General features: G+C 33.3%; 1 protein-coding gene across 3 annotated transcripts; it reads left to right on the top strand.

Annotated features, from left to right (window-relative positions):
* The first annotated feature begins 1,837 nt into the window (after nucleotides 1-1,837).
* Nucleotides 1,838-16,684, top strand: LOC110871609 (endoplasmic reticulum metallopeptidase 1). Of its 3 annotated transcripts, XM_022120308.2 has the most exons (21): nucleotides 1,838-2,191; nucleotides 3,555-3,640; nucleotides 3,729-3,830; nucleotides 3,914-4,020; nucleotides 4,118-4,218; nucleotides 4,324-4,411; nucleotides 5,036-5,124; nucleotides 5,821-5,960; nucleotides 6,066-6,219; nucleotides 7,287-7,422; nucleotides 7,525-7,621; nucleotides 8,576-8,705; nucleotides 8,795-8,854; nucleotides 8,939-9,057; nucleotides 9,973-10,097; nucleotides 11,185-11,409; nucleotides 13,396-13,556; nucleotides 14,322-14,485; nucleotides 15,278-15,360; nucleotides 15,534-15,619; nucleotides 16,419-16,684. In XM_022120308.2, exons 1-21 carry the CDS (start codon nucleotides 1,982-1,984, stop codon nucleotides 16,560-16,562), a joined length of 2,607 nt encoding a protein of 868 aa, XP_021976000.1. In that variant the 5' UTR covers nucleotides 1,838-1,981; the 3' UTR covers nucleotides 16,563-16,684. The 3 variants fall into 3 exon arrangements, with proteins under 3 accessions (XP_021976000.1, XP_021976001.1, XP_021976002.1); XM_022120309.2 differs by lacking the exon at nucleotides 1,838-2,191 and having other exon boundaries at nucleotides 3,555-3,635; XM_022120310.2 differs by lacking the exon at nucleotides 1,838-2,191 and having other exon boundaries at nucleotides 3,564-3,640; nucleotides 3,782-3,830.
* Nucleotides 16,685-16,939: the final 255 nt, after the last annotated feature.

Here is a 16,939-nt window from a genome sequence, read left to right as displayed (position 1 = left end):
CATTTATTCAAACCGTGTAATGCACATGATTTTAAAGATGTAATTTTTTTAATTATTTGATATATGAAATTATATTTATTCAACCCGTGTAATAAATGAGGTTTTTTAAAGATGTATTATTTTATTATTTGATAAACAGTATTACATTTATTCAACTCGTGTAATATACGTGGTTTTAAAGATATAACTTTTTTATTTGGTATATAAAATTACATTTATTCAACCCGTACAATATGGTTCTTATATATATAACTTTTTATTATTTAATAAATAAAAAATATATTTATTCAACCCGTACAATAAATTAGGTTTTTAAAGATATATTATTAGATTATTTAGTATATAAAATTTATTTATTCAACCCCGTGTAATACAAGGGGTTATAACCTAGTTATTATAGTATTAAAATTAAAATCACTATTAATTTTAATTTAATTCATTTATTAATATGCAGTAAAAGTATATAGTAAAAGGGTGGAGTTATTGTAAAAAAGACCAAAAGTGTGAGAAAGATAAGAAAGAATCTTAATCATTAGATTAAAATTAATTGAAAAGGGTAGGATTGTAAATGCATTAACAAATTCAAATATGGTAATCCTTGATTTAAGGATTTGGAGAGAGAAAAACCCGGATTTTAGGACTTATAACCGTCCATAAATATAACACCATTCAGAGCATGTTCATACATGGTGTTTTAAATATAACACAATTCAGAAAATATAACACCATTCAGCTAAAAATAACACCATTCAGCACAAAAATAACATCATTCAGCAGTAAAATAAAAAACACCATTCAGTACAAGAAATATAACACAATTCAGTACAAAAATAACACCATTGAGCGCAAAAATAACAACATTCAGCAGTAAATAAAAAAAAAACACCATTCAGCACAAAAATAACACCATTCAGTACAAAAATAACACCATTCAGCATTAGATAAAAAACCATTCAGTACAAAAACAACACCATTCAGTACAAAAATAACACCATTCAGCACAAAAATAACACTATTCAGTACAAAAATAATACCATTCAGCACAAAAATAACACCATTCAGCACAAAAATAACAGCATTCAGCCCAAAAATAACACCATTCAGCATTAGATAAAAAAACCATTCAGTACAAAAACAACACCATTCAGTACAAAAATAACACCATTCAGCACAAAAATAACACCATTCAGCAGTAAATAAAAAAAAAACACCATTCAGTACAAAAAACACCTCTGTATCATCTTCTCCCCTTCCGGCACCACCATTGGCACTTCCGGCACCACCACTGCTGCACCACCGCTGCCGATCTGCACAACCACTGCCGCTGCCCGCTCGCCGTCGCCGCTCGTCGCTCGCCGTCGTCGCTGCCGCTCATCGCCGCCGCTGTTCTATCGATATGGAGGTTTATCGGTATTAGGGTTTTGAAATTGTAGAGAGAGAGAGAGAAACTGTACGATCAATTGGAGAGAGATCGGAATTATAGGAATTTTGATTTACAGTTTCCTATTTTGAATTTTGAATGGATATAAAGACTTTATTACCCTATAATTTTCAATTCAGTCCAAATTAATAAAAATATTAACCATTTTGGTCCCTATTGATCTCAATCATTAGATAAAAAGATCTAATGGTTAAGATTCTTTCTTACCTTTCTCACACTTTGAGCCTTTTTTACAGGATCTCTACACGTACTATATTGAATAGAATACCCATCAATCAACTTTATATGTTCAAAAAGTAGAATATTAAATTATTAATTATTAATATTGAATAGAATACCCATCAATCACCAGATTCCTACACGTACTATATAAAACCCCCAACGATCGATACACTCTTTTAACACATTCTCATTTTCATTTTAAAATCCCGCAGTCTTCTTCTTCTTGTTCTTTTGACTCATCAAACCCTACTATTATATTCTCGATCTCGATCTTGAAATTTCTCGAGCGGTTATTCTGTTCCGAAACGGTTTTAATTTATGTTCCGGTTAAGCTCCGGCGATGTCGCCGGATTCAAGCTACTGTTTTCGTTGGCGGTTATGTACGGAGTGTTGTCAATGGTGGCGTATTACGTTATGCAAGTGAAGTTCATCACGCCGTTAGGTCTCGATGCTCCTCTCGATCGGTTTTCTGAAGCGCGAGCGATTCAGCATATTCGTGTTTTGGCTCATGAAATTGACGGTCGTCAGGTGAATTTTTTACTCGATTTTAGTTGAATGTTGACGTTGTAGATGTAATTAGATGCTCGTAGTTAGGTATTTGTAATTGTTAGGTTACGGTATTGTTTACTTGAATTTGTTGATACTGTAGACATAATTACATGCTCGTCGTTATGTATCTGTTTGTGTTGATTGTAATTGTTAGGTTACGATGTTATTTAGGTGATAGTTGATGCTACAGATGTAATTGCATGTTTTGTAGTTGTGTATCTGTTTGTGTTGATTGTGATTGTTAAGTTATGTTATTGTTTAATTGAATTTGTTAACTGTTGATACTGTAGACAATAATTACATGCTCGTAGTTATGTATCTGCTTGTGTTGATCGTGATTGTTAGGTTACGGTATTGTTTACTTGATAGTTGATAGTTGATGCTACAGACATTATTACATGCCCGTAGTTGTGTATCTGTTTGTGTTTGATTGTTATTGTTAGGTTACTGTATTGCTTACTTGAAGTTGTTGATCGTAAATTTGGAATTGTTTGATTTGAAAAGAGTTTTGGAATTTATATGAAATACGTACGCACGTTTGTTTTTTTAATATTTTGAAAGTGAATTGAATGTAGTTAGGCATAGAGCATTAGCCAAAGAGGCATGGTTACTGTATCCGGATGTAATTGATGGAGCTCTGAATTGACCTCCTATGGCGTTTAGGCGATTCACATGTGTTAACTTGCCATTCTTCATCCGGTTTTGGATCATTTTGTGTTTTTCAGTCCTTGAATTCGTGTTTTCCCTTCCTTTTCTTTGTTGATAATGGTTTTGATTTAGTCATAATTCATATACATATAATTTCACTTGTGAGTGAAATGTGATTGTCAGCAGCACATAGCCACATAGACAAAATTAATATTCACTATTTATGAGATTTATGTCACTGGCCCTATACATGGTCTAAGAATACTAGGTTGCATACTTAATGTGCAGCTGAACACTCACCAACCACTATGGTCGTCATTATGATGCTCATTTAGTATATCTGGTTGATGACCTCACTAACTCATTTCATTAAAAAAGAAAAATGAAATGCTGGTGTTAATGCTGAAAGTGAAGAAAATTTATGTTTTTGATATCCGTGTCGATTTTTTTTTTCTGGGATTCAAGCTTAATACGGAGAACTTATATTGTGAAATAACTTATAATAAACATTTAGTCACCACCGGTGCACGTTGTTCTTCTAGCTGTTATGAGTGATGGAACCAAATAACATTTCAAAATTCAAATCCTATGAATCTGAACCTTGGTGGGTGGCAACAACACCAACCGAAAATTATTATAATTGTACAAAAAATCACATGAGTTATTTTAGATCGTTTTATGTGATTGATGATAGGAAGGACGTCAAGGTTTACATGATGCTGCTAAATATATTAGGACACAATTGGAAATGTTGAAGGGTCGTGCTGGATCTAATGTAAGGTTGGTATACAGATACATGTTTCTGTTTATTTTTTAGAAGAAAACATACAAACTAACAAAGCATTCTGTTTTGTTTTTATTGTTCCAGGATTGAAATTGAGGAAAATATTGTTAATGGCTCTTTCAATATGATGTTTTTAGGTCACAGCTTATCTCTTGGATACAGGAATCACACAAACATAGTAATGAGGTACTTTAATGTAATGTATTTCACTCATTGCATTAAGTAATCTGATTAAAAAATTCATGGGTTTAACCTTAGCTAATTTGCAGGATTTCATCGATAGATTCAAAAGACACAGACCCTGCCGTTTTATTGAATGCACATTTTGATAGTCCAGTTGGTTCACCCGGCGCTAGTGACTGTGGTTCATGTGTTGGTACTTTTTAGTTTTTTCACTTTTCCTCATTTTATTTTATTTTATTTTCATCTTAAATATCTTTATTTGATTTCATCATTATTTTAATTTCTTGCAGCATCTATATTGGAGGTAGCGAGGATAACAATTGATTCAGGGTGGGAACCTCCTAAACCACTTATATTTCTGTTCAATGGCGCGGAAGAACTTTTTATGCTTGTAAGTAAATTATTATTTTACACGTTACTCACATCTGTCTTCTGTATTATTTTAATTATCATTTTTCTTTTTTTTTTTGTATCCATTAATTTGCTAATTTCTCAGGGTTCACATGGCTTTATAACAACACATAAATGGCGTAATACAATCGGTGCTTTCATAAATTTGGAAGCTTCTGGAGCAGGAGGGCTTGGTAAGTAGTTGAAGCCTGTTTAGCGTCTAATATGAATATATATACGTGGCTTATGTGTCTTCTACTAATGCCAAACGTTAAAACTAGTATTACTTTCTTTATATTTTCATGAGAAGTTTTCCCTGTTTTCAGTACATCTTGTACCAAGCAAAAGCTATCTGTTTCTTCTAAACTAAATAACTTCATATCTGAAAATTTAAAGTTAGAAAACATAGGGATCATAGTTATCAATAGCGAGCGTGGCGATCACTATAGCGTGCTACGTAGCGATAGATAGCGACAGTTTATTTGTTTTTTAAAGATAAATAGCAATTAAAAATAGCTATACAATAGCTGGATTTTAGGTTTTTGTTAAATATACATGTAAAATAGCATATATGCCAGGTATCTTGATATAATACATATACTTTTTTTTTAAAAAATATTTTTTCTAGTGTATCGCTATTTATCGCTATTCAGTATTCGCTATGTAGCACATAGGTACCTTATCGCTATCTGTCGCTATTCGCCATTAACAACCATGATAGGGATTAAATAGCTTTTTGGTGTTTATTAATATTTATCTAAAAATTGATTGATTAATTATATTAAGTGAGAAATTATAATTATTCTGTGGAATTACAGATTATGTCTGCCAATCTGGACCTGGGTCTTGGCCGTCACAAGTCTATGCTCAATCGGCTGTACGTCCTATGGGCAATAGTGCAGCACAGGTTTTTTCAGTTCTCTATTGCTTCAATAAGAGTTTAATATGTTTACGTAGATCAAATATTTGTTTTGGTTTATTATATATATTATTTTCTATAGTTTTGGCATATCAAAAAGACATGCTGAAGATCATTGTATTAGAATATCAACTATTATGTGTGTTTTGAACTGGTTATGTGAATCATTTTAATAAAATGTGTTACAAGAGATGGTATTTGGATGTGCTTCTTCTGCTTGAAGTTGTAATAGTTAGATTAAACTGTACGAGTGTTTGACAAATTCTGACAAAAAGGACATTCTTATATATCGTTAAATTTTCTAAATCTTGTAATACAACCTCTATTGTCTATGATGATAATAATAATAGTAATGATAACTAAATTGTCATATATGATTCCAGCAATTAATTGGTTTTCCTGATGTTATTCTTAAAAATGTGAAAGGTAGGTAAAAAAAAGTCTCTAAAATAAATTAAAAGTTAAGGGTACGTAAGTCATTCTACATTTCGCTTATATTATACGTTTTGTTGCAACCAGTTATCCTAAACTGATTATACAACTCATAAATAATCAGGTTAGAATCACTTTATCAAAACACACAAAAAATAAACGACTAATGCCGCTTTCAGTATCTATGAAGTATGAAGTTGTTTTTATTTATTAAGTAAACATATGTTTTACCATTTTTTGTCTTACATGCAGGATATTTTTGGCATTGTTCCTGGGGATACTGATTACAGAATGTTTGCAACTGATTTTGGGAGCATTCCTGGACTAGACATCATCTTTGTCCACGGGGGTTATTTTTACCATACGTCTACTGATTCGGTAGAAAGATTATTGTATGAATTACCACTGCTACTTTGGTACAGTTCACTAATTTACAATTTTATGACTACTTTATTCATGTAATTTTTCTAATTCATGCACTTTTCTATATTAACTAGACCCGGAAGCATTCAAGGCCGTGGGGATAACTTATTTAATGTAGTTAAAGCCTTCACTAATTCATCCAAGCTTCAAAATGCTTACGATCGTGGACTTACTAAAGAACGTGATGATGGACATCCTATGTTTTTTGATTATTTGTCATGGTTCTTGGTACGTTACGACTACGTTTTTCACCAATAATCTTTAGCCCACATGTAATGGGGCGCGACCAACAACATAGCGCCGGTATGGAGCCCCTACACCGCCCCCCCCAGCGCCATGAGCAAAAAAAAAAGAACCGGCGTGAAAAATTTCGCGGCGCGAGGAAGAAGGGATTTGTTCTCCATTTTCCACTTTGGTCCCTGCATTTTACAATTTGGTCCCTGCATTAAAACACTTTGGTCCCTGCATTTTACACTTTGGTCCCTGCATTTTACACTTTGGTTATGATGAGGTAGGGCTTTATGACTACGGCCTCAAGCCCCATAAAGCCCCGGGGTGACGTGGCATGCCACATGGCGCATAACGCCCCTTTGGGGGCTTTATGACTACACATGGCCTTATAGTTGGTACTTTGAGCTGTGTTTTATCTCTAAAATGTCAAATACTTTTTTTTTATTGCTTTAAGGAAACGTGTCATACGGGTTAAAAGTCGCATACAGTCTATTTCAGGGCATACATTTTTATATAGTTATCTTCAAAGATCTAGATTATTATTGTAACAAATGATTTTTTTTCTTTAAACAATTAATCATAATTAACACACTTGTTGAAATGTTAGTCATGATGCCCATCTTGCCACCTCTGCTTGTTACATTTTTTTTTTGCATCATATAGACCAAAGTTAGTAGTTGAATGAAAGATGGATGAATATGGTTTGTATATCAAACGAGTCAAATATTTTTTTTATACTTAGTCAAACGAGTCAAATATTTTTTTTTCTACTTGAAGCGTAATTGGTCCAACAGGTTTTAAAATCACCAAAGTCTGTTTTTATTGTGTGCCTATTAAATTATCAAAGTTGTATATTATTATTGTAAAAGTAGTGTTTGTCTAATCATAACCAGTACAATAATTATTTATTAAAAATGTAGAGAAAGCGGCCCTTCTGTTTCAATTTGTTACCCAACCTACAAATTTTGCCACCTGTACTTTGTAGTCTCTCATGCATTAATTAGACCGTAGATTGTAGTTGAAAAAATATTGTCTGTTTTCTAAAGCTTGTAATTGAAAATCAGGTTTACTATTCTAGAAGGCAAGGGATGATATTTCATAGTATACCAGTAGCCATGTATATACTTATTCCATTTTTTCTGCGGTTTTCAAAGTATGGTTTGCGATGCTCGTTTGCTGCTTTATTCGACTTCATGAAAGGTAGTTACTTCTGCCGAAGTTTAATCAGTTATTATTTTCATATTAACCCAAGCTTATAAGATTATCATTTGATCAGCTATTTTTGCGATTTTGGCGTTGCAGGAACTTTGTTTCATGTTATCGGCGTCATTCTTGCAGTTATATTCCCGGTTGTTTTTTCTGTCTTGAGACTGTTATTCGCTGGACAGTCAATGAACTGGTGAGACAGATAATTTCTTGAAGTTGCTATTTGGCACATGTTTTTTTTTTTTTTTTTTTTTTTTTTGCTAATTAGTAGTGGTGGCATATGAGGGGGTTCTTTTAATGGGTGAAAACAAGATTGTCTTGGGTACTCGGGATATATTGTTCTTTTTTGTCAAGATTTTTTAACTTAATAAATAATTAGTGTGTCAAACATGATTACAAAAATTAATTTTGTTAATAATAAAATAACGGGTAAAATGCCATTTTCATCCCTGAGGTTTGATCAATTTTAAATCTTGCCATTTTCATCTGGCTCGTTAACTCCATCCATTTTTCTTCGTTAACTCAGGGGTATTTCCATCTTTTTTGTTAACTTGAAGGGCAATTTGGTCTAATGGATTCGGTCAGGGGTATTTTAAATGCTTGTACATAAAGTGAAAAAGACCGAATTGCCCTTGAAGTTAACAAAAAAGACGAATATACCCCTGACTTAACGGAGAAAAACGGATGGAATTAACGAGCCGGATGAAAATGGCAAGATGTTAAACCTTTTAGACCGAGATGCAGAAAAACAAACCTTTGGACGAAAGTCGCAAAGCTGGTCAAACCTCAGGGACGAAAATGGCGTTTTACTCTAAAATAACTTTCTAATAAAATGATTTCGGAAAGTCTATGCACTGAAAATTAACTTTGGCCGGCCATTGACCCGTTTCATCCACTTGGCCCATTTCGTTGGAAGCTATTTTTGAGTTGGCCCTTTCAAAACCTGACCTGGATCAGCCTACTTTTAAGTAACTTGTTTGAAATTGCCACCTCTACTAATGGGATTTGAATTCAGAAGTTGCAAATTCTCATAAACTCTATCTACTTCGGTTTTCATATCTGATTTATTTTAGTAATTGTGTTATTGATCCATTATTTCAGTGGGGATTCATAACAAGTCATTGCAATAATTTGTTCTCAAATGTAGGTTTGCTCATCCTTATTTGGCGTATATGATGTTTATTCCATGCTCACTTGCTGGGATGTTATTTCCAAGATTTTGTTGGAATTTTTTTCCTCTCTCTCAAAGTGGTTACATTCTCAAATCATCAAAAGAGGTTTGTTTTTTTTTTTTTTTTTTTTTTTTTTGCAATTTGTTTACATATATGTCCTATCACTGGTTTACTGATTTGACATTGTTTCACAGGAATTTGCCGAGGAAGCTCGGTATTGGGGTGCATTTGGCTTATATGCGTGCATCAGTATGGTATGTATTATTACAGTTCCTTTTGTTCTATGGCATAATTGTCTTTTTCAACTTGATGAAGCTAATGCAGCCTTATGAAATCAGGCTTATTTCTCTTTTGGATTAAGTGGAGGTTTCTTGAGCTTGTCATTAGCTGCTTTTATGGTTCCTGCATGGATTTTATACCGTTTATCTGTCAAGTATTATGGTATTGAATCACTAAGGTAAGACATGTGGCCTTTGAGTTGCAATTCTGTTCTTGTTTTCCAAAGGTTGCAATTTCGACGCATTTACTTACGCATGGTTCAATTTGGGTTATGCTTTCTGTATAACAGGTAAAATGGAAACAACTTTTATTGAAAGAAGAACGGGTCAAACCTGTCACCCAATGTGTATTTTTAAGACAATTGTCAAAAAAAAGTTTCACTAAATTTTAGCATAAGTCCGTGAACCTTATTTTTGTATGGTTAATTCTATAGACTTTAAAACTCAAAATGGCCCCTTTAATAAAGTTAAGTGACTTGGTCATATGCAAAAATGGAGCCTTTTTATTGAACTTTGATACGTGTAAGGACTTAACCATGCAAAAAAGGACTTTCATGCTAATAATAATTTTCCGGGACCCTGATCATTAAGTTTTAAGAGTTAGTAGGGACGTAATCATGCGAAAGTAAAGTCTTAAGGACTTATATGTGAGTCAAGTGTAAATACATATGGTTTTTTCAACAATTGTTCTATTTTAAAGCGTTAAAGATTTTATATTTAGACAAAAAATTATAACTGCAAAGCATAAAAATCTCTTAGGAACTTTTTGCAATTTTCCATTTGTGGTGTCATAAAAGGAATCATTTTTTTTGACACACTGGTTATTTATCACCAAGTTAAGTTTTTTGAGAAAAAGCATGTCCGGTAAACCCAACTGGGCTTGTGCCAAATTTTACCTGTTTTGACCCGCTACCCAATTTGCCTTCTTAAGTTCTTTTTCTTTTTTTTTTTAATTCAACCATCTTTTATCAACTTGAATAAATTTAAAGGACTGTTGATTATGATATTTTCCTTTTCTATAGTTTAGTAATATCTAATGCTGGTGTTATGTGTGTTTTATGACCTTGATGTCTAACTTGAATTTGTCTAGACAGGTCTGCAGCATTTTTAGTTGTACCTTCAATACCTTGCCTTCTGCATTCTGTCTATTTTTCTGGGTTCTTAGCGCAGTTTTTAATTGAGAAAATGGGTATGATGGGCTCACTTCCACCTCCTCATGGTTAGTACCAAAAAGCCGGTACCTTGTTTCTTCTATATTTGACTCCACTATCAATCTGTCATCCCTTAAAACTAAATTTCATAAATTTTGGATAATTAAATGGCCCAAAATTTATCTTGTTTATCTTAGTCATCAGTGTTTCAACTGTTCCCACACTATATTTGGGGAAATGCTAAAATTTGTAATAAAAATCCTTTATTTAACCAACTTTTTGCCATAGTTACAAATCAACTTATAGAAATAAACACAACTTGTTTAAATTAAAAGTTTTTTTCTTACAAAAACAACCTTCTGTTGTTTACCGTTGCCTAAGGGCTGTGGTTTCGATTACCCATCTATATATCATCACAATTAATTAGATTTTTTATTAAAATTATTCAAGAGGTTGTACACATTAAAAATCGTATGTTGGTGGCTTTCATCCCACTTGACCCGTTCAACCAGTTTTTCTTTTAGCTATTTTTTCTAACACAAACCGTTTTGAGAGACTACAACCAAATCTACCCATTTATAAGTAAATGGGCTGAAATCGCCACCTAATACCTATAACCATATTCACCTAGTATTAAGGTAGTGTGTGGTTTAATATAGGTATGAGCTCGGTTTAAAAAAAACAGGTGGCGATCCAATCCGATGCGATTTGAATCTTTGATCCCAAAAGCTGATGCGTGCTGTGCGAAGCGCGCGCATCCGGCATCACGTGGCGAAGCGTTCGTTATTAAAAAATATTCTAAAAATTTATCTGTAGATAATATTTTTAACTTGTTAACTTTTAAACACTAAAATATAAGGTAATTCTCATCATCTCTAGTCAGATTGTTCAAATACTCAAACCCATTGCTCAATCAATGGTCAGATTTGTTCACCACCGCATCATGTGATGCACACAATATGAGCACATTTTAAAACCAAGAGTATGACTTAAGGGATGACTTTCATTCCTAATAGATATGTTTTTATTTAATGGGTTTCGGTTTCAAACTTATACTCATAATGATTCCTAGTTACAAACCAAACACCCCTTTAACATGTTAAGCACTTATCCAAAGATTACTAAGATATTTTCTTGTTTTGACATTGCTTACAGGGTATTTCATTCCCGATGTTATAGTGGCAACAACTATTGGAGCAGTGACTGGTGTGTGTGTGGGACCCATTTTACCAGTTATTGGTCATTGGTTAGCCAGATCATCTGTTGTGCAGTTCTTGCTGCATATCAGTGTGATTGCCTTGGCCCTCACATCACAATTTTTTCCATACAGCATTGATGCACCAAAACGGGTCATTTTACAGCATACTGTTGTTACAGCAGGTATTATAATTTATAAGCCAGGGTGGGTTCATTTGAGAGCCAGCTTGGACTCCTATAACAAGAAAATTGAAGGGTCAAGATTTCATTGATCACATGTGAATATACCCCATTCAGTCACATGATTACTCAATCTTGACCCATCATTTTTCAATCTAAGAGTCCAGATTGGTTTCTTGGTTCTCTATTTTTTTCTTCTTAAATGAGATAATATGTAAATGCCTTTACTATGCTTTCTTTGCTTATCATATATTTAAGGCAAATTGGATTTAAATAATCCCAACTCACTGTTATTGGCCAATAATAATCCCAACTCATTTAATCACCAATAATAATCCGAACTATTCACTTTTGTTTGTAAAATACTCCCAGTTAAAAAAACACTAACTAGGTTAAAAAAACTGCTGATGTGGCTTGCCACGTGGCATATTCTGATGACGTGGCAGCTGATGTGGCAGTCTACGTGGCATATTTTGATGACGTGGCAGCTGATGTGGCAGGTGACGTGGCAAGCCACATCAGCAATTTTTTAACCTAGTTAGTGTTTTTTTAACGTGGGAGTATTTTACAAACAAAAGTGAATAGTTCGGATTATTATTGGTGATTAAATGAGTTGGGATTATTATTGGCCAATAACAGTGAGTTAGGATTATTTTAATCCAATTTGCCTATATTTAATAAGTATATGTTGTGATGTTTAGTAGGGAAAACGACACTAATTGACCCGTATTTACACTACTTATCCTGATTCTAGCATCCGACTTAAAATTAGGTGCAAAGTAGAAGCCAACCTGTACTTTATTACCGGTTCTACAAACCGAGTTACTTTCTATTACTGATTGTACAACAAAAGACATGTTCAATTGGCGGCGGATCATTTTTTACAGATTTTTCAAAGTTTGTTGATTTGATGTTTTATTTTTAACTATAGTATATATAGTATGTATGTATATGTCACATGACATCTGCTTTGACATTTAATAGCTAATTTAAAATATAAAGTAAACATTATATTAGTTTTTAAAATATTAAATAAAAAATATGTATATAAGTCACTTTTGCATATGTGGCTAGCATTACATCAACCAGTGCCACAGCAGCAATATACATTTAAGTTCAGTTAAAATGAGGTTAGTTGTTAATATCACTAATAGTTTGCAAGTTGGTTTTTAGTTTCTGCCTTGTTCAAAGTTGGGGAAAAGTGTAATATTTGTCTCTATTTATGCAATATACCTATTTAATATTATTATGCCCTTGGAAGTGGTTAAAATGATCCAATATATTTTGTTGATAACCATCTCAACAAATCTCTTTTGACTCGTTTACTTATTAATAATGGGTTAATTGGGGCCGTGATTTATCCCTAACAGGTAAAATAAAAAGAAGAGTAAACTGCCATTTTGGTCCCTGTGGTTTGGTCACTTTTGCCACTTTAGTCCAAAACTCAAACCTTTTGCATCTGGGTCCTGTGGTTTCAGTTTTATTGCCATTTTGGTCCAAAAATGAAATCAGGTCATATTTGTCTTATAAAATCCTGCAATTTTGTCCTTTTCCGCAGGGGCAAAATGGTCATTTCTTTTTTATAAATAAATACCAGATTTTATAAGACAAATATGACCTGATTTGCCCCTGAGGAAAAGGACAAAATTGCAGGATTTTATAAGATAAATATGACCTGATTTTATTTTTGGACCAAAATGGCAATAAAACTGAAACCACAGGGACCCAGATGCAAAAAGTTTGAGTTTTGGACTAAAGTGGCAAAAATGACCAAACCTCAGGGACCAAAATGGCAGTTTACTCTAAAAAGAAATTAAGTTAAGAGTGAACACGTCAAATGAGTTGAACCTCTTGAATCGTTTTATTCTAAAAAATAGCTTTTCTTTTGTTATAATATACTATATTTGTAATGGTGTTTGACCCTTGTTTGCTATTGTAAGACAGGATTAGTATCTTGTTATAACAATTTTTAGTTTCTCTGATTAACAGATTCAGGAAAAATTAAAGATACCAGCTATGATTTGTCTGTAGTGGACTCCAATGCATTACCTTACCTTTTCAAACATGCTCCAGAAGTAGCAAAGGAGCTGCATGTTGATTCAGATTTTTCATTTGAAACCGCTAATCTGTCTTATCGAGAAGCATGGATGGTAAACGTCTTAAAACACATTTTTTACCTTTTTGAATTAGATGATTAGACGGTATTTTGGAATGGTTTAGGGTGTCAAATAGGGTAATTTCGTAAAGGTTTACTTATCAAGGTAGCAAATTTGACCCGTTAGAGATCAAACAGAACATGGACTGATATTAGTTGACCTGAAACACTTTTTAACCCTTGTAATCCGTTATCATACATAATGCACTTTTAGCTACTTTATCTTTAATTTACCCGTTTTGACCCTTGAAGATAAAAACTAACCCGGAAATGTTTTTTTTATGTCAAAATGGGCCTGAAGCACTCAAATGGATCACTTAATATAATTTAGTTCCTTCTAGCTGCTTTTCTTTAATCTTACAAAAACATGACTCGAAAACACTTTAATCAAAATCACCTGAAGCACTCAAGGTTGATTAATATAATCTAGTTCTTTTTGTATTTTTTTTTTATTTTACGCACTTGACTGTTGGAGACATAAACATAACCTAAAACGCTTTTTTCTTGAAGTGGCCTAAAACTTTTTTCTAACCTAATTCCTTTTAGCTAGTTTTTTTTTTTCTTTTTTTTAAATTTTATCTCACCCATTAGAGATAAAAACATAACCTGTCAATTATTGCAATCTAGTTTTTTTAGTCTTTTTACCGCCTTTGACCCGTTAGGACATATAAAATAGCCTGAACCAGCCCATTCATAACCAATTTAAACCATTTATGTTCTTGGGTACTTATCATGGTTGATTGGTTGTTCGTTCTGTCAGGGAATCTATCCATTGTCTTCCTTGTTTTCAAGAAGCTTAAAGTTCCCTGCAAGTAAAGACGAAATCACGAGACATTATAGATATTTTCCTCATATATCAACTACTAAGCAGGAGACTATCTCAGCTGATGGGTCCCGCAGAGTATACTTGGAATTTTCCTTGGGGTAAGTGAAAGTAACAAATGGGTGGGGTCCGGCGGGTCCAAGAACTGGTCAAAATTGTTATTGGCAGAACCTATATTTATAAATTAATTTGTTAGAGTAAAATGCCATTTTCGTCCATGATGTTTGGCCAGTTTTGTGACTTTTGTCCAAAGGTTTGTTTTTCAGCATCGGGATCCAAAAGGTTTGAAATCTTGCCATTTTCATCCGGCTTGTTAACTCCATCCAATTTTCTCTGTTAAATTAGGGGTATTTCCGTCCTTTTGTTAACTTAAAGGCAATTCGGTCTTTTCACTTGATGTACAAGCATTTAGCATAATGTACAAGTATTCAAAAGACCGAATTGCCCTTTTAAGTTAACAAGAAAGACGGAAATACGCCCTTTAAGTTAACAAGAAAGACGGAAATACCCGACTTAACAGAGAAAAATGGATGGAGTTAACAAGCCAGATGAAAATGAAATGGCAGAATTTCAAACCTTTTGGATTCAGATGCCGAAAAACAAACCTTTGGATGAAAGTCGCAAAATTGGTCAAACCTTATGGACGAAAACGACATTTTACTCCTGTTTTTCTATAGTAAAGACGTAGTTTGTAGATTTCAATAACAATCCTTTTCTTCTCAATTAAAGTATTTCAGAGATATACACATTACAAGTACACTTGTGGGCGAGTTTCGACCCATGTATATTTTTTAGCTAATCTACATGGCTTGGCCCATTTGACCTGTTATAGAGAACCCAAATAAAGTAATAGACTGATTAATGATTGTTATCTTTTATTTGTTCTTTTTCAGTTCCTTGAAGGAGGTATGGGTTTCAGTCCTCAACATAACGGGCCCGATTTCTGGTTGGTCATTTGCTAACAGTACCCTTCCAGGTGAATAAATAACTGTCATTATATTCAAAACTTAGTTTAATATGGAATTGTTTGACTATTAGTCACATTATTATATTCCGCTTCAATAATCTGTAATTAACGTTTAAAATAGATGATAATAATAATAAGTAGTTCTCAGATTCTAATTTACTTATTTTTGTCATTTTTTGCAGCCCCTGAAATTATTAAAGGTGCTCCTCCATCATATATATGTAGACTAAGTGGTGTAGCTAACGAAAATTGGACCTTTTGGTTGGAGGTAAAAAATTATTATACTGTGTTGTTTAAGCTTTAAACTGTAAAAACGACAAAAAAAAAAAACCCATCTAAAATCTTATTCACATGAATAAGATGGGAAAAGAACCTGAACCCGACGTAAAAACTCGACACATTCAATGCCGGTATTCGGGTATGGGATTATTCTTAACAAAACTCGCGGGTTTGGGATGGGTGCATCATAAACCGAATATATTAATATGTTGAGTAAATTACTTTTTAAGTCCCTGTGTTTAACCACTTGAGTCCAAAATCAAAAAGTTTAACGCCCTGAGTCCCTAACTGCTCATTTTATAACGCTTTGAGTCCCCGTGTTTTAGTGGTTTTAACCATTTGAGTCCAAAATCAAAAGTACTAGTGTTAAAAATTGGACTCGAAACGTTATAAAATATGTGGTTAGGGACTCGGGACGTTAAACTTTTAGATTTTGGACTCAATAGTTAAAACCACTAAAACACAGGACTCAAAAAGTAATTTACTCTAATATGTTATATAATCTTAATGTGCAACCCCATTTACTCATGAATGATACGCGTTGGTTTTTTATTACCTCTAGACTAGTAGGTCATATGGTCAAAATAAAAAAAAAATGGTTAAATTATTAGAGTATTCCTTAAATAATATAGTTTTTTTTTTTTTTTTTTTTGTAATTCTATTCTACTTGTAAAAAGGTGGAAAAAAATGACAAGAAGCAACCTTCTTTTGACTTTTACCCATGGCAGTTTATGATAATTATGAGTTTCTTTAACGAAATTATTTAAAGTTCATCTCTTAATTTGCAGACAAATAGTTCAGGAGATATACGTATTGAGGTCGGTGTTGTAGAACAATACTTAATGGACTCGATGAAGATATTAAAAAGTCGGTTTCCCGAGTGGGTGGATATCATTGCGCTTTCAAGTTTTTTGTCGACTTATATCTTCTAGTCTAAATACACTACTTTGATTTATTCACATTACAGACATTGTATTGATGCAGTCTATAACTGTTTTCAAGATTAGTGTTCTTTTTATGTACAAGCAAATGAACCATTTTGATTGCTTAAAAATATGTTGCTAAACACAAATGTGAGGAAAAAAATACAAAATCATAGATTTTTGAGAAAATGGCAATTTACGTCCCTGTGGTTTACACCAAAACGCATGAACAACCCTCATTTGAAAAAAACGCAACAATCAAGTTATTGTGGTTGTCGATTGCGTTCAATAACGTTCCTGTGGCCAGGTTCTTGGATTTGTGAAACAAGGATTTGAGGTTGATGGTCGGCTGTCGGTAGTGGCGTGTAGGTGGTGGTGATGGATGT

The sequence above is a fragment of the Helianthus annuus genome, chromosome 8 (genome assembly GCF_002127325.2).
Source record: "Helianthus annuus cultivar XRQ/B chromosome 8, HanXRQr2.0-SUNRISE, whole genome shotgun sequence".
Classification (NCBI taxonomy): Eukaryota; Viridiplantae; Streptophyta; class Magnoliopsida; order Asterales; family Asteraceae; genus Helianthus; species Helianthus annuus.
The sequence above is the reverse complement of the archived record's forward strand: the minus strand, read 5'-3'. Positions and strand labels throughout refer to the sequence as shown.

What these genes read in the sequence shown, in the direction of transcription:
- LOC110871609 (XM_022120308.2), top strand. Translation starts at nt 1,982, where the DNA reads ATGTTCCGGTTAAGCTCCGGCGATGTCGCCGGATTCAAGCTACTGTTT. An exon ending in TGACTGTGGTTCATGTGTTG is followed by an intron (nt 4,021 to 4,117) that starts GTACTTTTTAGT and finishes AATTTCTTGCAG; the next exon opens with CATCTATATTGGAGGTAGCG. An exon ending in TATATGCGTGCATCAGTATG is followed by an intron (nt 8,855 to 8,938) that starts GTATGTATTATT and finishes TTATGAAATCAG; the next exon opens with GCTTATTTCTCTTTTGGATT.